Below are 27,822 nucleotides of genomic sequence, written 5' to 3'. Positions count from 1 at the left end.
ATGAACCCTGCTTGGGGGGAGGACTGTTAATTCTAGCCTCTTTCTCTGAGTTTATACTAAAAAAAAAAAAAAAAAAAAAAGTATGTGTGAGGAGGGAGAATAGCATAAATAATAAGAAAGAAATGAACTGGAGAAAAATAGCATCAGCAATGACAATAACAAAATATACATATTCCTACTGAAGTCCAAGCTGGAATAATACAGTGCAGTGTTGCACATTACAGTTTTCCTGGCTAAAAAATTCTGTATATTTATGTGTGTGTGCACATAGGTTGGCATATGGCGTTGCGAACATAGTTCGCAAGTTGCACAAAAGCCCCCTTTATTCAGTACAGACTCTGTGGCAGTAACCATGGTATAATTTTCTCTCGCTGAAATGTGACTTGCATCGCACCTCAGTGATAATTCTGCGGCCATTTGGCTTTCATTGCAGTGCTTTATTTAAAAGCATGACATCTTCCATGGATATTTATGATACTTTCCTACAGTCAAAAAAAGCTTAACACTTCTGCTTCCATAGCAAAATAAGTATTTTGTTTCATCCGCAGAAAAACTGAGAGGGATTCTGTTCAGAGCAGCTGTGCTGTAATGGTGCAAGACCTTTCAAGCTGATTAGCTGCAGGTATATGACGTCTCTACTATAACCGTGGAAAGCTTGGGGAAAGAGAATGCACCACTGTCTTCACAGGAAACTTGCATTACACTGTAAAATGCAACAGAAGGAGAACCAAAAGCTTGCTACCATAATTAAAATAAGTTGCATAGTCAGTAAGCAAGAGTCCACCTGTAGTATTTTTACACAGCTTTCTAACATGACAAAAAAAAATCCTTCCCTCTTTCAGAGGACTATAGGTCATGTAAAATTTGAGCTCATCAGGAGTTTTCTGTCAAATTTTTTTAATGGAAAATGGAGTTTTCCATAACTTTTGCATGGAACTGTTAATATTGATGGGGTGAAAATCTTGATTTTGGGGGTTGGAGGGAGAGAAAATTATATTAATTTAGCTCAATTAGAGAATTTCAGTTTGCTGAGTTAATCATCTGCTGTGCTTTGGTTTTATTCACCTGAATGTTACATCGTATTTCCTTATGGAGCATACACTACCTGATGGAAATTGCTCCAGCTCCCACTTTCTGTGACTTTCATAGTGCAACCCAGAACCAAGCTGATGGTGCAATATGTAGCTTATGTAGCAGGCTATATTATGAGAGAAGTAGTTTGATCAAATAGCTGTTGTCATGGTATTCCCCACACTCCTTTGTTGCACCTCAGCAACTGAGTAAGAAAGATTAACAGTTGCCTAATATTTCACAGGAATGAGTAGAGAGAGGAGCAGATTGCAGGAGACTTGGCTGGAGTCACCTGAAAGTTCAGAGTGGAATTGGGACTAGCTCTCAGGTTTCCTATTTCCATCCCACTCTTCCTGTTTTGCCAAATACTAAAGAGACAAAAGCATCCCCACCAAAAAAAAAGGAGGAAAAACAGAACAGCTGATCTCTTTTAGATATTTCTTAAGCATCATTTAAGACGGTTCTATTGATGTGGTAATGCTTCTCCCTTCATTTGATGATTTGGTGAGTAAATATTATGCCCTGTGAAGCTACAGATATATTAGCAGCACTATACAAATAATAATGACAAGTGCATTTGTAAATATTCCTTTCCCAGCACCCTCTCATTCTATCAAAATAGTTATATGCAAATTCTATATCATGGTACCAGTCTCAAGGTGACGTTATTGGCTTTTTTTCATCCTCCTGATAGATGTCTGAAGAACACAGTTGTTCTTTTCTGTCTTTCCTGAAACACACTTAAGCGTGGGGAAAGCGCAATATGGAACACTACCTTTATCTGAAAGCAAGCCCTGAAATTTGGAAAGAAGCAGAGGTAATTGTTTTGTAAGGAACAGGACAAGTTCCGTCAGTACCACTGCCGTCAGCAGTTATCAGAAGTTGGTCATGTGGGATGCAGCCAAAGGGTCCTGCCGGCTGACGTGTCAGTGCCACGCCATGTTTTCTTTCTTGTTCCAGTTGTCGGGGTTTTGAAAGGTTTCCAGAGGTGGGGATTGCATCTTTCACAGTCATGTAGCATTCACTATCCAAGGAACTCCGAGTCTTTCGCTGACATCTTCGGAATTAAGTTTCACTGCCCCTTTGTGGTTCAGCATTATCTCCATTATACAGAAAGGAGTCTTAGACAAAGATAGATGAAGCTATTTGCTCAAGGTCACAAAGCAATTCTCTGGCGGTGCTGCTCTGCTGCTTCCCAGCACCGTGTCTTGAAGGCAAGGTTGTCCTGTCTCCCTGGAGGGTGCCGAAGAGAGGTGTTTCATCACTTTTTTTTCAGCCTTCTCTTCCTGTGTTTTGAGGAAAGTGACATTGGCTAGACTGATGAAACAAGTAGGTTTCAGAAACCTTGTCAAATTAACTTTTCTTTTCTGTGTGTGCATGGGGCTGCATGGCAGGAGTCAACAGGTTTGAAAGGCAGAGGAACATTACTATTGTCAGATGGCCAGAGATGCTTGTGGGACAAGTAGGGATTGGCAATGTGAGAAACGCTGCCTATTTATTCTAAATTTATACTTCAGTCAAGAAAAAAAAAAAGATCAAATGTATTTATAATTCTGTTATCACCATGCCAGCTCACAAGAGATTGATCCTTTCCTCCATATATCATCCAGCTCCACCAGTATTTATGGGTGCACAGAGCTGTCTGTCCAACCCCGTAAGCTTAATGTTAATGCTGATGAGTGATGCTCACAGAGCGTTCTGCCACAGGTTAGCTAGTGATGGGAATTCCCACCGGTAGGGTGCCTGGTCCGGGTAATCAGGCAGGAACATGGTGTACACCGAAATATTCAGAAATGGGCAGCTATCCTTTCCTGCAAGTTCCCAGGGAGCGTGCAGAGCTGACTCACAGGCTAGGTGACAAAAATGGCACTGTTTCCATTATTAGCTTACAAAAGTGAGCTGGCAAAATTGTACTGTGGTGATCACTGGCATCAGCAGGTGCTAATCACTCAGTAGTAGCAAAAATGCTCAGGAAGGTAGCCCTGGTAGCCTGTTACTGGTATCCAGGTGTAGGGTCTCTGGAGGTGGGGAGCTATTGGCTTTTCCTTTTTTTATACTTTACTTGCCATTCCCTCTGCTTAGTCACCTGCAAGGTCAATCTTAGCACCGAGCAGGGTGCTTCCATGGCTCAGCAAGATTGTGCGTGCTGGCACACTGCCTTCTGGTGCCTGCTTTAATTTGGTGTTGGGAGAAAGGGAAGTTACTGCAAAGTCAAGAATCGTTTCCCCGCCTTATCACGGTAATGCTAGGAATGTTGTGCAGCACTGCCCCACAATTGCCTGGTTATGATCAGTGGTCTAAGTTTGTCAACATAGAAGCTATTCTCGCATTCTGGAAACTCCTGAAGGATCTTTAAAAAAAAAAAAAAACACACAGGAATCCCCAGTATAATTATTTCTTAAATAGCTCTGGCTTCATTTTTCTTCAGCTGGTCTGTTTGTCAAAAACATGGGATTCTTCTTCATGTGTTTCACACATGAGCAAGAAAAACAGAAATGGCTTATCGTTTCTGTGTGTCCTGTTACACTAATGTTCAGGGGAACTGCTTTTCATCCTCGGTAAGCTTTTTCTGAGATAGATGAAACCACAGTCGTATTACATTTGTTGTTGTGTTATAATTATGATTTATTTGTTATAACACATCAACAAGTATAATATTGTGGTTTCCCTTGCTTCAGAAAAGGAACTTTCCATCCTCAAGTGACAGACATCTCAGCTGGGACAGAAACTCAAGGTGGTGTCCTCCTCCCTGTCTGAGGCCAGTGAAAGTGCTGACAGTGGAAAAGAAGGTCTAATGAAGACCAGTAAATTCCCACACATGTAGGGCGTGTTTGGGATTTAGTGCGTAAAATACATTGGTAAACTCCTTCCACCTACCATTGTAGAATCCTATCCCTGCTGATAATGTGCTCCTGAAACCAAAAATCCTTTATAAATACAGTGAAACTGAGGTGAAGTGAAATGAAATCACTCTGGACAGAGGAGTGGGCTAGTTAGCATCTCTTCACTAGGAAAGGCAGGTCTCATATTTTGAACGCGTTACCGTATGCACCTAGCTGTGACAGCAGTTAAATAAATTGCTCTGACTTTCTCAGGGAGATATTGATCCAGGATCCACTGAGATAGAGGAGTAACAATTCCCATTACTGATGCAAAATGAGACGAGCTTGAAATAGCAGTGACCCCCATAAGAGAAGATGAATACTACCTGTTCTTACCTTGACTTGTGTTGGGCAGAAGTTAGTTCACTGAAGATCACTCATTTAGAAGTGAGAAACACGAGGAGCACTAATGTCTGCATTTTTGCCTGACGAAAGGAACTATTCAAGGACTTGTATTTGCTCTCTGCCAGATAAAGAAACATAAGGGGAACTTCAGTGAAGTGGCAACTGAAGGGAGGATCATTAGCAGTGATGTGACTAGGTAACTACCCTGAAAGTTAAGACAAAATGATTCAATAAACGTGACCTTCACACTTGATGATCCCTTTCTGCTTTTCTCCACACTGGAAGCTGCAGCAGTCACTATTTTTTCTTACCACTGTGTCACTTACTTCATGAAGCATTTCTACACCTAACCAGGAATTTGGACGCGAAGCGATAATTTCTGCAAACTTCAGGTGGACTCAAAATGCAAAGCCTGGTACAAGTCAAAATGTTGCATATAGATCCTTTCTTTGTAACAGGTTGAATAGAAACTTGGCTTAGATTGCTGAACTATAAATAGCTTGGACATTTGCTGGAGAGCACAAGAAAGCGTGTTGTGAATAGGCAGATTACCTGCAATCAGAGCCTGTAAAGCAGTGTGCTTTCAGGCACCAGATTGCAAGTGCTGGCGTATTGTAGGAAGACGATATAGTAGTCTGTGGATCAGGTGAGAGGAAGGGAAAGGAAGGAGATGTGGGAGATCTGAGCAGAAAGGGAAGGAGAGGCGTAATGTCCAGTGCTGGGCAATAAGGAGAGCAAAAACTGCCGGTAGTCCAGCTGGAAGACAAGAGGAAGAAGAACTGTTTGGAGCCTTTTGGGAAGGAATGATCTCTAGAGCAGTCTTGTTCAATTTGGTTTATAATTGCAATAGGGCTTTATAAGTGTAATTGAAACCCAAAACATCAGTGCAAGCTTGATTGTTTTGAATGAGTATGGTTTGGGAAAAAACAATGCATTTTTCTTTTAAGATAACAAAAGTTTTATTTTGCTTGGAATTGGTTTTTTCTTGAGGTGATAATTATATAAATTGTTTGGGTTTTTTTTGGTTTACAGTGAGCAAAAGAATAAGAAGTTTCTCCTCTGCATGGAAGCAATTATTTTAGCTCAGATTTTTCATTCTGAATTTTTTTATTTCACAAAAAAAGCAACATTTTTAGCAAAATTATGCTTGCATTTTTAAAATCTCTAAGTGCTGCTGGAAAGATGGGACCCCAGCATGTTCCAGAATATTTTACTCTTCTAATATACATAGAAAATCTATCTCTGATTCCAGTTCCAAGTGCATCAGGAAGAAGGCATGTAACCAACTGGGCAGAGAGAGGCCTGTTCATTGCCAGGTTGCCATCTGAGCGGCTCTCAGTCTGACTGACCCTCTCGGTCCATCCTTAATTGGGACACTGAAATGGTGCATCATCCTCTTGGCCGGCACGTGCACAAGGAGCCTCGTGTCAGCGAGCTCAGAAGGAGCGCTGAGGCCTTGCATATTCGTACGTGTTACAAGCAATTCTGAAAGCACTTCTCAGATTTGCTCTGCTGTCAAGCCTTTCTTAAGATCATGGAGCGCTTGTGAAATGCTTATTGTCACGTCTGAGGAGCACTTACTCCTCTGGTTATTCTTACACTGGAAGAAATTATTTTGATCAACAAGTAACTTTGCATAAAGTTCAGATAAAGGGGAAAGGATTGTATTGATTTCCCTAGTGTCTAGGTTGGGAAAAAAGCAGCATTATTGCATTACAAATTAACTTCAGATAACCGACCTTCCAGTAATCTACTGAATCTCTGGTGCTATTTTCATCTTTGTGACTTAGTTTCTGCTGAGAGTCTGTTCAGTGCATGTGTTAATTTAAAAATAATATATAAACAAGGTGTGAACAGTTTGGTAATGTGATAGCCTGAGGTTACAAACACAATGATCAGATTCAGTGTCTGAATTTGGCAGGGATGTTCTTACTGACACAGGAAGACCTGAAATTAAACTTATTTTGAAATTTAAGCTCTCAGAGTGCTTGCATTTAGGTGAGAGAGCTGCTGTGCTCCCACCACGTCTCATTCTCATGGAGAGGGTCTCCCTGCCGAGGTTACGTTCCATATCATCTGTGAAGAGACAAGTTTCAGGAAAAACACAGAACAATGACCCTTGGGAAGGGATTTCTCTCTGGCTTGCCGCTACCAGACCGTTATTCCAAATAGATGGGAGCTCTTGTTGCTACAAGGCCGGGAGGACTCTGCTTTCAACCACCTTAGCTACCAGGAGAGGAGCCTTGTGCTTCTGTCTTATTTTTATTGGGCTTCTGAGACCTTTTTAACTTGAAAGAAGGGAGTTCTTGAAGATGCCAGATGTCTACATTGTGCTTGTGGTTAGCATTTTGTTCTCCTTATTGCTGCCTTTAAATAAAAGCAAGAAATATCCCCAAAAGAAGCAAAAATCTTTTCCTGTTTTAAAGCAAATGGGAAGAGCTTTCCCCAGTAATCAGATTCTCTGATTGCCGTAGCTTTTGAAGGTGGTCGTGTATGATTGATCATGTATGTGCCTGTGAAGTATAAGTTAACTTTGTTATGGAAGTCTAAACAGTTTTTCTTCTATGAGCATGTTACTTTTGGTTGTTTGCTTTGTATGGTGACCGTGGCCACATACCATCCCGGTTTGCAGTGTTCAACTGGGGAAAAAATCATCTTATGTTTGTCCTCTCAAGCCACAGATAGTGGCATCTGTCCCTGCTGGGATCCTCTGGAAAATGAGACCCCTCCCAAGGTCACAGTATCAAGGATTCAAATGAATGTAGGAGAAAGTGGGAAACTGGACTGGAAAGGAAAGTCATGGTTCCAAAAAACAAAAACAAAAACAAAAAGGGGAAACACTGACCAAAGCTGGAGCATAGTCACTGCTTCTGATGGGTGTGGTCACTGTGAGATATTGGTCCTGTGGTCTGATGGCTCCTTGGTTGACCGATATGGCTCTTCTTATATTCTTATAGAAAAAAGTACCTTCCTACTGAGTTATCTGCTGCACATGACGTTCCACGTTCTGACAGAGGGATCTTCTTTGTTTTCCTGCTGTAAGCTTCCTTGATATTTAAAGCTCCTTAAGCTGGTTGCAATACAGAATCTAACCTAATTCACACGCTAACTTAGCAACATGTTTCTGTCTCTGTCTCCAGTGATCAGCCAAAAAGATGATTATGATAGGATTGCCAGTGCAGTCAGGCCACCATTCTTTCCAGCTGGTCTATACAGTCTCATGGTCTAAGTTTGGGAGGTGATAGCCATTCTTCTAGGTCTATGTTCATGCAGTGATACACACAGTACATGTGAACCCCGTTCTATCTGCCGGGCTCCAAAGCACTCAAGTTATATAAATAGTCACCATTTTGCATAAACCACTAAGTCTTTCCTTCCTCTTGACAGATTGAAGACATCATTACAAGAATGCAAGATGACAAAACAGGTGGAGTTCCCATCCGAACTGTTAAGAGCTTTCTGTCTAAAATCCCCAGTGTCGTCACAGGTAAGGACCTTGGTTAGAACTGAGGAGACTATGAACAGATACTAGCTGCATCTAAGGAAATGCATTACTAAAGCTGTGAGAAAGAGAGAATGAAAAGAAAAATTTCCTCAACTCTGCTTGTTTTCTGCACGTCTTTTTCTTATGGAGTGAAGAATTATTTTCTCTCTCTTACCCAAAAACTTTTGTCAGGCTTCTTTGTAGGTAGAGGAATGTGCAATATGTATTGTGCAGCTGTTCCGTCTTATTAAAATTGTATGTACAGAAGTGTGATGCCAGATGGTGCAGGAACAGGTTATCAGAGTACAAAGCCATTCCTATCTATACTTCCAGACAGAATGTCTTCCAGTGCATCAAAGACCTTTGCCATTGTTATATGACAAGTTATATGTTATATGACCAGCACTACGGTACTCGCTTGCAGCAGCATAGAACTACTGTTTCGCCTTAATCCCCCACTAGACTGTTGAGTGGTATGTGATATCCAACTAATCATGTGACTTATAATTCATGACTTTGTTCAGCTCTATAAAGAAAATACGCTTTTTTCAGTCTCTTCCCAAATCAGACCAAGAACACGTATTGATGGGTCTGTTTAGGGAAGCTTCCCCTTCTTTCTCCTTGAGGAGTAAAGGAGACATCCACTCTCTGTGGATGTTAATGTGGCATCTTCATTGCAATAAAATCCAAATGATCACTGAAAATGCAACAGTCTTATTATATTGTTGCGTGTAGGCAGCAGGCCAATAACTGAAAGAAGAGTGACAGTTCAAAGGGAATGTTCTTGCTCTTAGAAACGTTACATTGTTGTAAAATAATGGCAAAGTATCTCTATTTAACAAGGATAGTGGCAAATACAGCTGGTGGTGTCAAAACTTTGTGAAGGTGGTTCCCTGCAGTACACCTTTTATCTGAGCTGAAGCCCTTTGAAAATATCTTTACTTTCAAAATGACTGGATTGAGCAGAATTTGAGTTTATATTGATTCATTCAGAGGGATAAGAGGGAGTGTGATTTGATATCATGGTATGAGAAAAAATGTCCGACTTAAGCTACAGGTAGGGAATACCTATCTGCAGGACTTGGGGGAATAGGGAGGGAATATGGGAATTGGAATTATGTTGTTACTTAAATAGTGCTCAGTGTGGTTAATCTCTTTTTACTGAGCAACAGTCTGCTCGGTCTGCAGTTGATTTCAGGGTGGTGACTCAGTGTAACTAGGCGTTTGCAGGGTCAGGGCTTTGCTGTGGAAAAGAGACGTGAATATAGAATGAAATGTGGAAATTGTGTTACTAAATTGCAGCTTATGTCTAAAACAGGTATGAGCTAACTGTTTTGAAGGTTCCTGGTGGGGAAAATAACCATTTATCTAGTCTGAAAGTTTCATAAGCTCTCATCGAGCATACACAAAGATTTACTCAACTAAAAGAGGTTGTTGATATTCTTGTTAATATTCATAGCATTGATTAAGCCATTGATCTAGTTGTGAAGCTGTCACTGTTACTTAGAAGGAAAAAGGAAACAGCCGACATCACAGCATCTCTAGGCTGAGTATGCTTATCTTTAAATACCACCTTGACTGGCAGCTCCCAGACCCAATGGAAACCACCCCCTTGCATGCTGTTATTCTGGAACACCAGCTGCAACTGCATCACCCTGAGTTGGCTTTTTTTCATGGGGGGCGGGGGGCAATAGTGTCCAGGTTGGAGTGAAAAGATAAACATAAAATAAGAGAAAACCTCCCTCCAGAGCTCACAGAAACTTGTCAAATTTGGAAGGGAACAAACTGCTCACTAGCATTCCCTTCAGCTGATTTGAAAGCGGTGGGTAGTGCATGAAGCCTCCGAGTCTGAAAAGTACAGGGGAATAATAGCTCAGCTGAGAACCCAAAGTTTTCTCCTTATCTCCTTTCTCCTTGTGGGTGCAGATACCTGTCTATGTATAGACCAAAACCAAAAGAAATCTTCCAGTACTTGTGATAGATAGTTAAAGAGCTGGAGCATATGACAGGAGAAGAAGCTGGAGCACATACATTTGAGAAGAGGCTGAGGATGCTAGGTTTGTTCAAGTTGGGGAAGGGAAAGCTGAAGGCAGTGAGGGATTATAGAGAAGACAGAGCCAGACCCTTCTCGGGAGCTCATGGTAGAAGCACAAAAGACAGCATGCACAAGTTGCCGCAAAGGAAGTTCCAACTAGGTATAAGAAAAATGTTCTTTGCTGTTAGAGTGCTGAGCGCTAAACAGGTTGCTGGGAGTGGTTGTGATACCTCTGTTTTGAAGGTATTCAAAAATCACGGAGCAATCTGACCCAAGTTTGCGTTGGGCCCTGCTTTGAATGAGGGTTGGACTTGATGACCTCCAGAGAATCCTCCCAGCTTGAATTATTAGATTATTCTATTATTATTAGATATTATCTATGATAATATCCTCAGTTTTGGTGATTTTCTAATTCCATTCAAGATCATAAACATTAGAGAAGAACTTACATTTTCAAAAATCTTATAGCCTTCCTCTTGAGAAGATCTTAGTTGCAAGCTGGGCGTTCTCATGCACTTTTTATTTCTACCTGAAAATTGTAACAGCAACACTGAGATGTAACTTACTGGCAGGCTTAAAGTGACAGTGATTAACAGGGGTTTACTTTTACTTAACAGTTCTATTGTAATTGCTTCTCACAGGAGAAATGTAAAATCTTAAAGAAAAAGAAACAGTACCTTGATGCTCTAAACATGCAGCTCTGTTTACAGTAGAGCAAAGTGGGTGTTTGATTTGAAATTTGAATACAGGAAAAGAACCACTCATCTCTGTTTTGCTTTTATCTGTCCTGATGCCTAAGTTGTGAATTGTGCAACACAAGGGATGGGAACCTCTGGGAGTTGTCATTAATGGTCCTCTCTAGAACAGGGAAATCTGGAAAAGGATGGAAAAACCTCTTTTGAATGTATGGTGAGTCCCTGTAGGGATGCAATGCTAAAAGCACATTTTTAATCTGCATGAGAGGGAGATTTGCCTATCCTCTCCCCTGGCTCTGTCTTGAAGGAGGTCAGTCAAAGGAGGACACATGACACCATTACCTTCTTGGTTTAGTCTTCAGTTTTATGGACAAACTGCAGAGAATGAGAGTAATATGAAATCCCTCTGTGGAGGGATGAGGCAGTTGTACGTGTGTATCTGATGGAGAAGAGATCGTTGGATGGAAAGTTTAGGATAGAGAACTGACATAGTTTTTCCTTTCATTCATCCGTTGACCAAGGTCAGGTATCTGCCATGCTGTGACCCAGGACAAGACTGGCTTCTCAGCCAATGTCCGCGATGGCAGTTGCTGCAGGAAAGAACTTGCACATTTCTCTTTCAGTGAACAAGAAACAGTGCCTCAGTAATGATTTGTTTCAGTAAATAAACCAGCAATTCTCTATTATCGCGGTCATCAGAGTGGGATAGTACATCTCATTATACTAACCAGAACCAAACTTTTCCAGTCTTCTTTGTGATTTCTGTACAGTTGCATCTTAAAACTAACCTTCTGTTTGGTAGAAGGACCAAATGCACATACTTTCTGCTCCCACTAATTCAGATTTGGCCATATACAACATTGTCAAAACAAGTCAGAAATAAGTCAGTGCTGATCTGCAGTAGCTGAGCTTCCCAGTGCAAAAACCTCCTTCATGCTTCCCAGTCTTCCCCCTGAGGTCATTCCAGATTTCCCCAACTGATTCTGTGGGCCAGCGTTTTTGTTATTGCAACCCAAAGGAGGTGGGCGGTCTACAAGCCTTTGATTTTGTCACCCTCCCAAAAAGATTTGATACAACCTCATCCTGACTCATAACCCACTAACTTCAGGCAATCCTTTCCACACATCTCTGTTTGAGTAATACTCTTTCTCCCAGCAGCTGTCCCCTAGCTGACACTTCACTTGCACTCCACTCCTGACCCTCACCCTAACGCTCGCCGTGTCTCCCTTGCTGTGCTCCCAGATCTGTCTGCATGGCTCTGAACGGTGATGCCCTGCTGTACCAATTCTGGTCCTGCAAATTCCCCTCCAGCTTGACCTCCTTCCCCAGCTCGCACATCAGATGTTACTGCCCCAACTTTCAGCCCTTCTCTGCCGTTTTGCTATTCAGGAAGGGCTGAGCTCCAGACAGATGCCATACAAGCTGCATGCGCGCAGCCCTGACAATGCGTTTCATCCTTGACCTGAGGTATCTCTTTTATTTAAGTCCTGGGCCTCTTTGAGCGGAAAGTGCCAGTATTACTGAAATGTGCCAGATGGCCTGTCATTTCCTTGATGTGCATAAACATTCACTTGAGACTCGTGATGTAAACCAAGTTTAAATTGCCGTGTGTCTCTGTCTGAACATGCCAGTGTGTATCTTTGCAAATGCATACGGAGTTGTCCCAGAACACATCACAATGTCATTCGCTCAAAGCAAATGCGTTTGGCTGGAGTATGGAAATCCCATAGTGTTGCAAAAGAGAGGATTTATTAATGACAGTTTTACCTTCTGCTGTAGTTCAGGATGCGCAAGTTCTGCGGGACGACTTCATACACCCATTGCAAGCTCCTGAGATACAGATCTGGGTACACTCATAGCCTTTTCCCTTCAGGGGAGCACAAATGCAGCTCTCATCCCGATGCAGCAGCCAGAGGAGTAAGTGGGGAAGAGCAGGGTCCTCCTCTCCAGGCCCTGAGAGGCCCCCGTTCAGAGGAACTGTTCAAAGAAGGAGGTAGGTGGTGAGGGAAGCAGGACCAGGATTGGCAGTGCTGCCAAGATGCAGCAGCCCATCACTTAGCAGGCCCAAAAAGCAGCCTGAAAGGCTGGATAGTGTCCAACGATGCTCATTTTCTTCCTGCTTTTTCAGGTAAGACTTGCCCAGGTGCCTCCCTGACACTGCTTTCTTTGTGAGACCAATTAACTGCACAAGCCGGTTCCAAAGGGACTTTGCTTCCCCTGGGCCGTCTGTCCAGCTGCATCCATCACCTCACTGTAGGGTTTTCAGCTGTAGGACTAAGCCTGATAGGATTTCCAGGAACATTTGGGTGGTTTCATTCTAGACGTAAAACACACATCCCTAGATCTGGGAAAGCAACTGTATCTGAACCTGAACAACTAAAACACTCATCAAAATAAGTGTCTGAATCTGTGTTGCATTCAGGAACATAAGATTTCAAATGTGATACTGGCTCTATTTCAGGCAGTTAGTAAGTGTAAAGTACAGGTAATAGGCACAGCCGCTCTCCTGTTGCTCTTTAACTTGGGTATAGCCCCACGTCTAAACCAAGCACAATCCTTTGGTGAACATGAATGAGCCCATTTAGTTAAAGAAAAAACGTTGCCTAAACTTAAATCAATATCTAAAATAATTTTGGAGTGTTTACTTGTTTATAAATAAAACAAAGAACATCCTCTTGGATAAAATTGTCATATCATATTTCTACATGTATGCATAATACTGCATGGTTTCTGAAGGTTTTCCACATTTATGTACAACAGATGCTGCACTAAATTCAACAGTGCTGTGCAATAGCCTGATGAAAATTGACTTGCAAGGACTGGTTGAGCATGCAAATCCATTTACTTCTCACTGGTAATCAGTTGCTCTGAGCAACTTACGTTTAAACTAATTCAAGGCAAGACTGGGTGTTTTCATCACAACTTATGTTTTCTTCTCTTATGCATCTCTTCTCCAGATTGGAGCCAGTGCAAATGTAATCCATCCTTCCCTCAATAAGAAGGATGTTATGCCTTTTAATCTCGTGTTTCAAAGCTGTTGTGAATCACATATCATTAGACAAGTCATTTACTACACAAGTAGCACATGCCTTACTTTTTTTTTTTTTCTGTAGCTTTCTCTTAAGCTCTCTGTTCCCATGCCAGGAGACAAATTAACCCAGTTAAGGAGCAGAAGAGTTATGCTGGCTTCATCTGGCAGTTCCCTCCACCCTGCCTTTTTCTCTTCAAGTGCATCCAGCTTCCTAGCTTTCAGAGGGTGAGAGAAATGGGGGAGGGAAAAACTGAAGTCAGGTCTGTGGAATACAGTAATTTTTTGCCTGTTATTAACATTTAAGTCAATGCCTTGTAAAAGTTTAAAGGACTTGATTTTCAGAGGACAAGGGAAATTATAGATTAACTGAATGAGATATGATTGTCAAAGAAATAAGAGAAAACAATCAAACCTTCTGAATTACCGTTTAAAAAGTGAATATTTAATACATTTGTCTGTGAGTAAGCACATACACACACTGATGTGTGTGTATACACTTACATACTTGTAAAGAACAGGTCATTTTGCATGAGAATAAACTTAAGAGTAGTAATAGTGTTGTGTGCTAGAAATAAATAAGGACAGGCTTTGGCATTACTTGTAGGTGCTGTACAGAAAGATGAGTGTTTGTGTACCACTGCCCTCTGCTGCAACCCAGCTGCACATCCCAGATTCCAGTTTGTGCAGCTTCACCTTTATCTCAAGACCCCACGGTGTTTCTGTAGTGCTTTCCTAGCTCAAGCAGAGTTTCTTTGGTGTATTTGGGTGCAGCTCTTTCCATGGTGGTGGTCCTGCCTAGGTGCCTGGCACAAAGCCAGCCCAAGTATTACAGGATGCATGACTCCACAGCCACGCTGAGATTTGAGAGGACACATTGTTTCCATAGCTGGCTCTTGATGCCGCTGCTCACTGTCTCCTTCATAGTTCTCCCCTGCCTTGAGGATTGTTCAGCCCTGGGCAAAGCTTGCTCCTGAGTCACGTGAAGCTTACACATCCCTTAAAAATGTGTGCACAGATTATGGGTGTAATTCTAAATAATTTAATGAAATTAAGTATCACTTTTTAAGTTAGAAAAATTGAACATTTTACTTAGCCATACACTTTCATATCACAGCAGTTGAAAGTAATCATACCTGCGGCAGAGAACACAACGCTAGAGGAAGAGCACATCGCACAATAGTAGAGGCTAAAATTTGGCTTAAGGCCGCTACAGAAAGCTTATGTAACACATCCTTAGACTTCAGTATTTGCTCAGTAAAAAGGTATCTATTATCCAAAAGACTTGATACTGAATATTATGGATAACTTACTTTCTTTTCATTAGAATTATAAAGGCATGAACCTGTCCTTGCTGGATTTGAACCTTTGCTCCCATCAAGTTGAGCTATGACAAACCAGAAGCTTAAACAATCGTGCTACATGGAAATTCCTGCAGGCAATGAAAACACAATGAGAAATCACCAACCGGCTCAGCTTTATTTTTCTGCAGTGACTTGTCTGCTCTTTCTAGTCACCAGAGATATTGTCAGAAGGGAAAATGAAAACAAGAAACCCTTCGAGCCACCTGGGCAGAACGCCACAAAAATATAATGTTTCTTGCTGAAGAATATCGGCATAAAAATTAGTGGGCTGGAAGGCATCAAATGAGAACTAAGAGCCTGGGAAAAGCAAGTCTATTAAAAATGGCTTAATTTTTTTCAAGAATTGCTTTTAGGCCTTCAGTCTTTCAGTACAGATTAAAAGCTGATATCGAGTGAGACAGACTTCATGATAAGTTACCTGCAGAACTCTGGTGTTTAGATGAATTGGTAATTCAACCATAATAACAAAGAAGGTTACATATGAAGAGTGTTCTAGTTGCTGACTACAGTCTTATTCTGAAACACAGCATTTAGCTGATGGAATATTGTGGCTAATGAATAAAGCATTAAAAAGAAAAGTCAACAGTATTTCAATGCCTGTAGAAATTCATAGGAATGAATGATTAATAGTTTTCTACGTTCATCCTGCTATCTTCAAAAGCACAGCATTATTACAAAAGTTTGTTTCCAGATCTGAATGACACAGCAAAAGAGCAGAGATTAATTATAAGTACTGTGCAGCTTTGATTTCTGTATGTGACTGTTGAGCAGATTGCACTCAAGCTGTAATACTTCATCTCTCCTGTCTTCACTTCACAGCAACCTGGGAGCTGTGTGGTGAAGGATCCACCAACAGAGTTTTGTTTTTTCACACCTCTTGCCTTGTTTCTGCCCTGCCTCCAACACTGCTCTGGGCTGCCAAGCATCAGATGTACAGCAGAGCAACGCTGCTCCTGCTGTGCCTGGGAAGCTGCATACCCACCGAGACATACGTGGAGAGCTGACCCATAGAGAAACCACTTTTAACCTGAGATACTGCAAAACCAATGGTATCTAAAACCAATGGCCCAGTGGTAGTCAATAGTAATTTGAATGAGCAGCTCTTTAGTGAGTGTAGTTTGACAAAAGTCATTACTTTGAATCTATGCTTTAGTTTGATGGCATTCTAGCCATTAAAAAAATAAACCACTCCTATTATTCCATGAATACATCTGCTTCAATGTTCCATGCATATATTCTGCTCATTCTTATCTACCATTCTTTGGCTGCTTTAGTCAGAGTAATTTTCAGGGTATTTAATGAGCAGGCTTCTACTTGCTTTTTAATTAAAGAGCTTAAATTGCAAAACACAATAGTTCGTTCTGGACTTTTGCATTTCGTTAGAACAACACATTGATCAAAGTCAGGAAACTTAAAGTTAACCTCAGTAACTGTAAATCCAGTCTCATGAATCGTATTTTCCACTCTTTGGCATGTACGTTAGCTTTGATAGATGAGTGATTCTTCTATGTGTGATATGCCTCGTTTACATGCCTGAAGTTGCCATTAATGTAACTCTTGGGCATTAAAGTGAAACGGAAGGGTTGTTTTTGTTTTTTACTTTAAATAATACAAAGAATTAAATAGTGCACAAGCTTTTTTCACATCAGCCAGAAATCACTGTTGCTAAAAGCTGTACTGGAGACAGTTAGAATATGTCCCCAGAAAAATGTCATAGCTGAAGGGGGTTAGAATAGTGCTAGTGCAGACACGCTGCATTCCTTGGTTTATATGGGTAGACTGAGTGGTTGGTGAGTAACTTCTTTCGTCCTGCCTGTTCAAATAGAAATACTCAGTTCTTTAGTCTGTTATTTATTTGCATTAAATCTGAGAATTCTATAGATTTGGGCCTAGAATTTTCCAAAATAGATGGCCAACAAACAAACAAACAACTTTCAGGCTTTCTATATATGCATCATTATAAATAACTAGCCTTTTTTTTTTCCACATTTACATTTTTTCTTTAACTTTTTCTGTGCAGTTGAATCTCTCAATATTGCATGCTGGTTTCCCCTGGATTTGTTTTGAGTGTGGTGTGAATTGATGAGCTTGGATATTTTTGATGTATGATTCACTACCACATGCAGAGAGGAAAATTATATTTTTGTCCTGCAGAGAAATAAAAGTAAGCAATTAGGTGTTCATTCAGTTAATTCCTATTTGTTGTCTGCTTGCATTGCAGTCTGAGGATTGCATTCTAGCCTCTTGCACAATAAGAAATTTTTCCAGGCAGCTCCCTCCACAATATGGCCAGAATCACACTTGGTTTGACTCTTAACCAGAAAGGAGAAGAAAAATATGTAAGCAACTTTGAAAAGATTGTTATTACAAAATCCTAATTAAACTCACTTAAAAAAATAAACATAGTATAACATGGACTCATAAGAAAAGTAACATAACAGGGGAAGGCTTTATGTCCAATTATTCTAGCTTTTTTGTGGTTCTTTGCTTTATATTTCATGGAAAGCATTATTCTGGTATTTTTGGTCCTGTTTTTATTGTGGACAGGATTGCTTCACGTATTTCTTTTCTGAAAATCTTGTCTGTTTTCTGGATGATGCCAAAATCATTTGCAAATTCAACTGAGTGAATTTGCACTGAGGTTTTTTTTCTTTTTTGTTGCTTTAATTTTGCCCAAAGTATTCAGTAAATTTCATCACAACTGCCTGAATGCATTAGATTAACTGAAAACCACACTTTTTAGCAAATAAGATATTTGGCCACACACAAAAAAAGTGCAGTGTTATTTTGTTGAATGGTCTCTACATTTTCCTCCCACCAGAGAGACTGCGAAGAGTGAGCTTTCTAAAGGAACACTAGTAGCTGTGAAAGAAAAAAAAAGGTTATTGTATTTCAATAAAATTTCAATGGTAAGACTATTAAGACTGCAGTTTTTGAAAACTAGTGAATTGAACAGTAGCACATTAGTCAACGTTTATTTCTCTTGTCATACAGCAACAAGAGATTAGATCTTATAAAATGTGGTTTATATAGTTTTGCACTGGTGCATCACTTATTCTTTACTTTATTTCTACATGGATCTTATGTTAGAGATCTTTTTCTTTAAGCAGGAAGAGTTGATTTGACTTCAGACCTCCAAACAGTATCAGGTTCTTGACACAAACTGGTAGCTCGCTTTCTTGGAGTGCTGTAAGATGCACTTGGAGAAGTCATGTGTGGAAGTTGAAAAGGTCCAAAAACTTGAACTTGTAAAACAGTTGCAAAATGAATTTGTCAGTATGGCCTTGGTTTACTGATTTTGGACATTTGCTTTGCCACAACAATTTGGTGTGCCTGGATGCTGTGTTGTGCCCAGTGGGAGCTGAGAGCGGTCAGGTTGGACAGTGCATTGATGTCCCTGGTAGTAAATAATACGGGTGAAAAGGTTTCACAGATCTGGTTGCAGCACATCCTTAAGATTTTGTAAGCACGGTGCACATTCACAGTGGAGGAGAACGCCAGTGGTGGATAGGCAGAGGAGGGGCAGAGGCCTTTGCCCGTCATGGTGACCCGCGTAATATCTTAGAAAGTAAGGCTAAAAGAAGTCGTGGTAATCCATCAATTTGATCTGCCTTGCGTACAGTCTCCCTGCCTCAAGTCCTCTTTAAACCTTTAGATTTTCTAGGAAGGTATCCAATTTAAAAAATGCCTGCGGTGAAGAATCTGCAGTAACCTTTAAAGAAGTTACTGTCACCCTTAAAAAAAAAGGTAATAGCCCAAAAGACGTTCCTCCTTGCTGGTTCCAGGCCTTTGATTCCTCTTGTGCTTCTCCTCTGGATCCGTTCCAATTTTGTTACAACTTTTTTGAATAGCAAACACCGGAACCGGCTAAAGTATTCCATTAACAGCTGCATTAGAGCCAAGTGCAGCAGTAATATAACCTGCCTCACTGATCCTGTTCCACAACCGCATTCGCCCTTAAAGGTGGAGCACCACACTGACAGCTCATGTTACCACTTGCCTACTGGGTGAAAATTCGCAAGAGCAGGAAGAGGACTATCAAGAAGGGGTCTGAAAGCATGGTATTACCTCTGTTCTTATCCATGATGTATGAGTGAATGAACTTCCACTTTTCCTGTAGTATGTCAGCATATTTCAGCACCATTTGTATCAATGACTATTGTTCACTTGTTCGCTGTTCAGTTCTTTGCTTTTGTTGTCAGCAATGGTCCTTGAGCATCAAGTTCACAAACACATCCAGCCTTTGAGCGTTATTTCATATCTTGGCTCCTAGAAGACAATGTGTCAACATGTTACAATCTTTCTTTGCAGACCATTTTTCCCCATTCTTAATTTGTTTGGGCTTTCCCTCAGGGACTATCTCATTCATTCTGAGATGACTGAAACCTGCTTGTGGGTCCACCTGATTTTTGTAGAGGATCAGCTGTGTGGACCTCTGTGAGTGTATCCCCCTGTATTTTGATGCTTTTATTTAAAAAGACAAAGGAACTTATTTCTCTGCTGAATACAGTCTGCCCCTGTGGAGAACAGCATAAGGAAAAATTAAAATAAATGCAGCCAGAGCTTTGTTCTTGGAAAGTGTTATATTTTGTTCCTTTCTAAAACCTCTATTCTTAATAGAAAATAATATTTTTATTGATTATAGTTAGCTCTGACAGGGTCATTCTTAATTAATGTGTTATATGCATGTCTATTATTAATCCCTTTGCTAGCTTGGGAGTCGGCTACAGAAGCTTTTTCTGTGCGTGAGCCTACATAAGCTCAAGACAGAGTGACGCTCACATTTTGTACATTCCTTCACATTTTCCAGTCTTGTTTGCTCAGGTACTTTTTGGAAATGAGGTGGCCTGTTAGGCGAGTATGATCAAGGCAGGAGAGTTTCCATAGCCCACAACACGCACGGGAGCAACCTCCTTCTGGCTCCTCAGTCCGAATGACTGAACACTTGCTGAAAGCAGGTCAGCTGGGGACAGACTTGAATCCAAGGCAAAGCCTGAACTCTCACCTTTCTAATCTGTAGGGAAGCTTTGTGGCTGCTTTGACATTCCCCCAAAGTTCATAGATGGAGGCTATTTACATAATTACAGTGTAAGGCCGTTCTCCCCTCCCCTGTCCTGGCAAGCTTGTTAGCATTATGTAATTAAAGCTGGGGAAGAGATCAGAAAAGTGTCTAATATAATCCTGGTAATAAAGCGCTAGAGTATATCTCTTGCAATCTCTTTACTGTATCCAATCAGCCTTTTTCCTGAGCCTTGTGCAAGATAGATTTGAGTATAACTTCTAATTAGGTATCTGGGTCATGTTTGACACGGTCTCAGTTTGGCACTGACGTTTCTATGCTCCTACTTAGTTCTAAATTTGCCAGCTGTTTTCCTTAAATGATTCCACCCTTCCATTAAAGGGTGCTTATGTCTTATGTAATTACACCCACAGCAGTGTGAGGGCATTTGTAGGGACAAGGAGATAGAAATAGCTCAGTATTTTCCACCAGCCATTGCATTCTTTAATCGAAATATTAAAAGTTGGAGTCCCACCTCTGTCATGACAAGCTTCTGTATAGTGCTACTGAGCTCTCTTTTATAAGATCTAGAGTCCCTATCATCTTAGCGAGCTCTGGAAACAGCTGTCCTTTGTGGTGCCAGTTCCTCTCGTCCTGGCCTTTCAGCTGTTTAATCCAGAGGTGCTAAATTAAGTTCCCTTTCATTACCTCTTTTCAGCAATCAAAAGTTGTTAACAGTTTGAATGGATTCAGGAATGGATTGCACAGATTTCCTTCAAAATAGTCACAGGCCATGAAGCAGTTTCCAAAACAGAGATGCATGATATGCAAATCAAAATAGTACCAATGACTAAAAGCAGACTGCCTTAGCTCTGGAAAAGTCAAACTAAGGTGTAGAGTACTAGACTAAAAAAAAAAAAAAAAAAAAGAGCTTTGAAAGTGCTGTGCTGTTGTTAAAGTAGGGTTCATTCTGGTTGGGCCCATGCTGTTGAAAAAGATTATTTGAAAATAGCCTTCTGCTTCTGTGACCACCCACTCCTCTTTCCTGGGATTCCTGGGCTAGTCTGTTCACGGTTAAAACTTTCTAGGGACAAATTATGTTACAGGTTTGCATCTGTGTACCACAGTAGATGCCTTACTAGGACCTTTAAAAGCACTTTTTAAAATGAAGAGATACTGCTTCTTCTGATTAGCTCTTCAGTCCCTCTCTACCCTTTCTGCACTCATGTGAAGTTACTCCCTCCCATCTTGCGTGTCCTGCACAGTCTCTTCCTCTGCAGTTCACTGCAAGCCCACATCCCTTCATCATTTTGTTCTGCACTGCCCCAGCACTCGTTAAAATTAATTTCCACCCCTGTTTGGCGTCCTCTTTCTCCTCCCAGCTTCAAACTTTCTTCCATGCCACTTCTTATGGTTGGAGCAGCCTCTCACAACCTGCATGCCAGGCACCTTGATGCCTTCCCTTTTGAATCTCTCCTCAAAAGCTCTTTCTGTGAACCCTTTTCTGTGCCAAGCGCGCCAGTGAAAGCTCCACTTCTAACACTTTGTCTGGGTTACGTGCTAAAGTCTCAGCAGGACGGGAGCCTTCTCTTCTGATGTGTTATGTTACAGTGTACTTATGTTCATGGTGCAAAAAGTACATGAGAGCCATAATATAAGTATCAAGGTTGAAGACACTGCTGACATACCTTTAAAGAAAACTGATTGTAGGTGTACTTTACTTACAAGGTTAGAGGAACATAGAAAAAAATGTGTTTATCAATATGATGCTTTCAAGAAGCCTTTACATGTCTTTGGTGCTGACTATCCAGGGATGAAAGGCTATATTGACCACCCTAACTTACCAATGAAGAAGTTAAGACAGGTCAGACACCAACAGCTGAGCTCCTTGCCTGTGATTTCATGTGGGGTTTTCTGTCTGTATACGTTGCTAAACTGTGCAGGTTGACTGTGCCCTTCTAAGATTTTGTTGTATCTGTTCACACAGACGGTTAAGATAACGAAAGAGTAAGTGACTTAGTGTTAGGCAAGAAGGCTGCAGTGCAAGTGAACATGGAGACTTAGGCGAAAAACCTTTCTTTCCTTGCTATAGCCGCTAGAAGGTGCTCGCTTCTCACTGCCATCTACGTGTAGGTAGTCATAGTCTCCGTTACCACTACTGCGTGGGGCCGGAGAGAAGGAGGAATAATGGATCTCAGATAAACCCGGTAAGTGGGCAGTGGCTTACTGCTGGCTTCTCTTCCAGTTTTTGCGTTACCTTTAACTAGTTCATCAAAGTGCATGTATGATTAGAAGTAACCTTGTGCTTAGAAGGCTTGTTGATACAAACTGTCCCCCCAGTGGGATGTGGTAGGCTATACCTGCTGATCTAAACCAGCTGCAGGAGGTTCACTGTAACGGGCTTATCAGAGGACACTTCTGAATTCAATCCTAGAGAAGTGGAAAGGTGGAAACATGGCAAGCAAGATCCTAGGCAGAGGCAGAATTAAAGCATTTGTCAGGGTGATCCCGCGGCAGATACGTGTGGTAAGATGAACATAGGAATGGAAACTTGAAGGGCATGTGAGGAGAGTTTGAAAAGCAATCACATCTTGACTGTTATGGACACCTGCGGTTACATATTTTCATTTTAGGCTACCCCTGTGTAACAGCGATTGTTAATATGGACCTGGAGGTTTGCACCGTAGGTCAGAGAAGGGGCTTCCTTAGCAGGTGTTACTGAGAGAGGTATGTTAATGTGCTGCCACAGCATGAGCTGAAACACACAGTTGGCTCTGTGTCATGTCTGCATTGGTCTGTTGAGCTACCTTGCTGGCATTGCTAAATTAAATGAAAGTAGCATCTGCTCTTTAGCTGTGTTGCTTGGCGGGTCAGCAGTGCCTAATGAGCCTGAGTGAGCCTCCAAGCCCACTTCTGCCTCTCTTTACTAGGGGAGGGAGTCACCAGCAAAGTCCATTTTGTTTTGTCCCAAATATAGCAAATTTGATTTCTTTAAAGTCATTATTGACTTCCACTGTCCTGTTTCTCTAAAACGCTAATCAAAGCCTATATAGACTTGCATGTTAACATGAAGGACAGCTGCGTTTTGTTTGATCGTATACACTTGTCTTTTTTACTGTTAAGCTGTATGTATACAGTGTTGAAGAAGGCACGTTCATGGTATGTTATAGAGGCACAGGATAATACACAGCCTACTCTCCGCACATGATTAAAACTGAGGGGTGGGGCTGTAGTAGTGATGATAATGTGCGATACCATATTTTTGTGAAGAACTTGCTGAAGAGACTTTACCAGATTTGTCTAGGGAATTTCCTCTAAATGTTCTGAGGTGGGTTTCTGCAGGAGAGTTGCACGAGAGAGACTATCCAGCACCTCTGCTGACTTTGGGACCCTAGTTTTCTCAAAGGGCAGCTTCAAATGAAGCCAGGCTGCTGTGGACATCCGTGCATGTAGCTGCCCTTTGAACAATCATGGAGAAGATGATACCTTTGCAAGTTCCCTGTAGGACTTGGAAGGGGCAGAAGATAAAGCATATCCTTTTCAACTGTGTCTCTCCCCTCCTGCTTCTGCCTGTTTCCTCATAATCTGCAGATCCTGAACAGACTGATCTCACCTAATGATAAATGAGCATACAGAAGATTTCTTTGAGGTGAGACTGAAATGCGGAGTCATTTAGCAAATATTATCTGCCAAAGGTAATCTCTAAAGGACATACATAAGAATGGCTATTCTGAGCCATACCAATGCCCGCCTATATTCTAACAGTGACTGGTAGTGGATACCTGAAGAAGCATATAAGAAAAGCAGCAACATATAGCGATATTGTGCTGATATATTCTCCAGCCTCCAGCAGTCTGCTGCTGAGGGTTTTGGTGGGGGCACAGTCAAATTTTTTGTCATTATGTTTAAATGTGTTTATGTATTCATTTTCAGATATGCAGAATGAATGTTTTTACCTCTCAGTAAAGATAAAAAGTCCTCTAGCAAATAGTTTGGAATATGTTTATCATTTCTGCAGCATTTTACATTGGCATATGGGAAATGTGCATTCTAGAAATGTACACGTAATATACATTCTACTTTGCATATATGAGATACACAAAAGTGGACCCTCATAGAGCCAGATTCAAGTGTTTGATCCAAAGGATATTCAGATTAACATGCAGGTATTCAAAATAGCCCCTTGCTTCTAACCTCACTAACAACTGACTAATATAATAAGTGGTAGTCAGGTAAGCAATTCATCTACGTATTTGAAGATACGTATATGAAGAGGCTGGCTGAGAAAGCGGTTTTATACCTGGAGGTAACAGTAGTGCCGTGGCGTACAAACTGCTCCGTCCTGGAAGATTCTGTGGTTATCACGCTGAATAGCCAGGACATCTAACCCTCGGTGTGTAGATGTACGCTAAGGTTTCACCTTTTCCTATAATTTAAGGAAGTGTTTTCCCTTTCTTGTTCCAACACATCCCGTCTGGACCCTCTTGACCTGTTCTGCTGTACCTAACTTGTTTGCAACTGGCCATCCACCCATCTGCTCTTCTCATGTCTGGGCTGTGCTTGTGTCACACGCACAGTTTGACACCATTATGCTTGATTGGGATCATGCTGAATGGTAGCGTTTTGATACAATGCTTGTTAATTTGGTTTTTAGATTTAAACATGGATTTATAGATATACCTGAAATGTACAAAAAACAACAAACGCCTTCCAGGTCCTAGAATGTGTAGCTTAAGGTTAGTCAAATATGTGAACTGTGGAATGCTTTGCCCCTTTCATGTTGCACGGAGAGTATACATTCATGCAAGAAATTATCCAGTTACCGTTAATGTACCATTTTGATACATATTATTCTAAAAGAATAATAGAGGTTCTAGTTTATTCTAGAAGAAATTTTTGCAGCTCTGGAAGACTGATGTCAGTTACATTGCTGTTTATTTTGCTGTACGTGAGCTGAAGTATGCACATATTTTGTTTTTTGGGTTTTTTTTATGTATAATTACCAGTAAAAGTGTGACTGGAGAAAAAATTGTTTAGGTTTTCCCAGAAATCTTCATCTTTTTTACAAACTACCAGCTGCAAAATTGCAAAGGGAAAATGAAGTACCTAATGAATTATGAAACTTAATTTGGGACTACCTACCAGCTCAAGAAAGAGCTGGATGCTTGTTTCTAAGGGTAAGCTCCTCTAGAGTATATGGCTAGGTGCAGAAACACTTGAAGTACCTTTAGAAAGGTAAATCTGACATGAAGAAATGTCTGTACGTCTTTGTTGAAAGCCAATAGGATGCAGACTCCTAAGGGCCTTTCAGTTTTGAACATGGAACAAGGGATCCTAAGTCATTTTGGCATTTTTGAAACTTGTGTCCAGCATCTTCTTTTAGGAATATGGAAAGGCTGTCCATAGTCAACAGTTGACATGCTTTACAATCAAAAAATGTAGCAAATGTGTCTAGGAGAAATTTTTAAATTCATGAAAGGCTGTCCCTCTGCCATGCTCCAGGAACAGTCAAAGGGAAATATCCATGTCTTTGTGTGTGTTGAGAGGGGCAGAGGGGCACAAACAGCTACGGAGACGGAGAGGAGAAGTAGGCAGTGAGGTACATTGTTTTACTGTCAGAATGATTACTTTAGCCAAATTGCAGACAACATACAAACACCCAAAAACTTAGTTTCATAAAAGAGAGAAATCTGAACCAGCATAAACCGTATAGTCACTCTGAAATAGGTTTAAGACTAAAATGTGCACTTAATAACTAGATGATAAAATTTCAGAGCTTTTCATGGAAAAAAAAAAGAAGAAATATCTCTGAATCTAAGCCAACTGGGAACCTATTTGTCTCCTTTCCTGATAGCCACTGATTATTTCTCCTGCGGAAAGGATAAAAGCACAATGATAAAAGCCTCTATTTGTTTCTGCTGTAGATCAACTTTTCTTACATCCTTTTAATACTAATGAAGCAATTAAGTCCTATCAACAATGTAGCTGCTTTCATTAGCATATACTTTGGCAGGGGGTGTTGTGGATTTGTGTGTAGTCTCAGTCTCCTCAGGGAAGAATTCATTAGTTGTCAAACTGGTCTGCTTTACAGGTGGTTATAGTCTTCCCTAGGACCAGAACTTAATCCAGCCAGCTATTTCCAAGCCACAGCAGCTTGGCATGGTGATGGGTCAAAATGTTCCCTGGGCTAACTAGGTAACTCATGCTGCAGAGTGGATAATAGGATCATGCCAAAAGACTAGAGTCCAATTTTCTGACCTCAGAAGCCACATTTTATAAGCCTTAGAAATATAAAAATTGGAAGAGCTATTTGCAAGTGGAGGTGCCCATGACTCCCCATGGTACCCACCTCCCTCGTGCAAAATGGCTTGCAGCCAGTTTCGATGGTAATCCAGCAACACATGCACCCTCTCTCCTGCAGTCAGGGATGTAGATTACCTAGAAGCCCACAGGCAAGCACAAGCAGTCATGAGGCACGCGTTCCCTGGGATGGGAACCTCACTTGAACCACTCATGAATACCGTGTGGCTCAAAAGCTGTAAACTGGTCATCCCTGCAGTAGTGCTTCAGGGACATGCCGTATGTCTTTATGCTTTGATGTCACTGCTCTGCTTCCTGGACTTGGTTGCTTATCCTAAAAACAGCCAGTTTTCTGTAAATTTGGATTTCAGATGATCATGAAATAAACGTGTTGGCTTTACCATTTTGTGTTTACATTTCAAACAGTGGAACTATCTGTTCTACCTTGGCATACCTATCTAGATTGGAGGGAAAGGTTCTGGTTGCCATGCACTCAAGAAGGAGCAGAAGAACAGTTTAACCACGTTAAAATAAATATGTCGTATTTTTTTAAATTGTGCTTTTGCTATTTTCATCTGCTTGTGGCCTGCTCATGAGATAGACAGTCTAACTAGAGAGAGGCCTCAAGTCTGTAGGCATGGTTTGTATTTTTTGTAGGCTTTTATGCTATCCATCTTGATTGATATATCTGAGCATTTGTTGTTTACTGGGAACCAATGTCCTCAGGGGATCCTAACAAGACCAGTTCTTTCTGTGAAGCCAGGTATTTGTGAGGTCCAGATCTTCCCGGGCAGCCGTGCCTTTTGGAGCCTATAAAGTTTCAAAGAGGCACAGAATAGAGATTTTTGTAGGGTTTATATTTAAAATGCAAAACAAAATGTTTTTCTGGCAGGCAAAGACTTTACATTGCATTTGTCCTCAGGCAGCTCTGGGTACTGATGAAACTTGATGCAACAAAAGCCGTTGCTGATTGTGGGTTACAGGAGTGTTGATGCAAACAGACCATTTGTAAGAATCATTGATCTCTTTCAGCCTAATTATTTTCCCTCTAAGACTCTTCCTAATTCTTCTGCTGCTTTGCTGTGCTATGATGGGACTAGTTTGTACATGCACATCCTCTCACTCTTTCTCTATTTGCTACTACGCTTTCTCTTCTTACTGCAAGGGAGGAGCAAACCTGAGCTGGCAGTGCACGGTATGCAGCTGTGAATCATATGCTTTCGTAGTTGAGAGGCTGCAGCCCTGTGCTTTCCAGGACATCTACACATGCCTCAGTGCATGCAACTTAAGCTACTGCTAATGAGAGCATGAACTGGTTAAAAAGGTTATTTTGGAGTAAATCACTATGTTGCATGGAGTCTGCTCAGCTTATGAGATCCTGCAGTCCTAGACACTGACCAGCCACACTTTAGACTGGCTTCAGCAGACTATGGACAGTGACATTAGCGGTGCAGTTGATACAAAATAGAAAATGCTGGCCGTAGCAAGGGAAGAGAAGGCACAGCCAGTGCTGGCTGGATCATATTTGCATTTGGCTGAAGAAACTTTATTTGCAATTTTTGGCCAAGGAATATGAGATATAGCCCCTGGTTATCCTACATAAATAACCAAAAAATATG

At 41.1% G+C, this 27,822-nt stretch overlaps 1 protein-coding gene across 6 annotated transcripts in view; it reads left to right on the top strand.

Annotated features, from left to right (window-relative positions):
• Positions 1–27,822, top strand: part of RGS6 (regulator of G protein signaling 6) — a 304,375-nt gene that overhangs the window by 179,457 nt on the left and 97,096 nt on the right. For all 6 annotated transcript variants that reach the window (XM_009689855.2, XM_009689852.2, XM_009689849.2 and 3 more), the window contains one exon: positions 7,686–7,785. In XM_009689855.2, coding sequence (XP_009688150.1) covers positions 7,686–7,785 — 100 coding nt within the window. The remainder of the gene's footprint in view (positions 1–7,685; positions 7,786–27,822) is intronic.

The sequence above is a fragment of the Struthio camelus genome, chromosome 5 (genome assembly GCF_040807025.1).
Source record: "Struthio camelus isolate bStrCam1 chromosome 5, bStrCam1.hap1, whole genome shotgun sequence".
NCBI classification, from domain to species: domain Eukaryota; kingdom Metazoa; phylum Chordata; class Aves; order Struthioniformes; family Struthionidae; genus Struthio; species Struthio camelus.
Note: the sequence above shows the minus strand (reverse complement) of the source record. Positions and strands in the feature narration are given on the sequence as shown.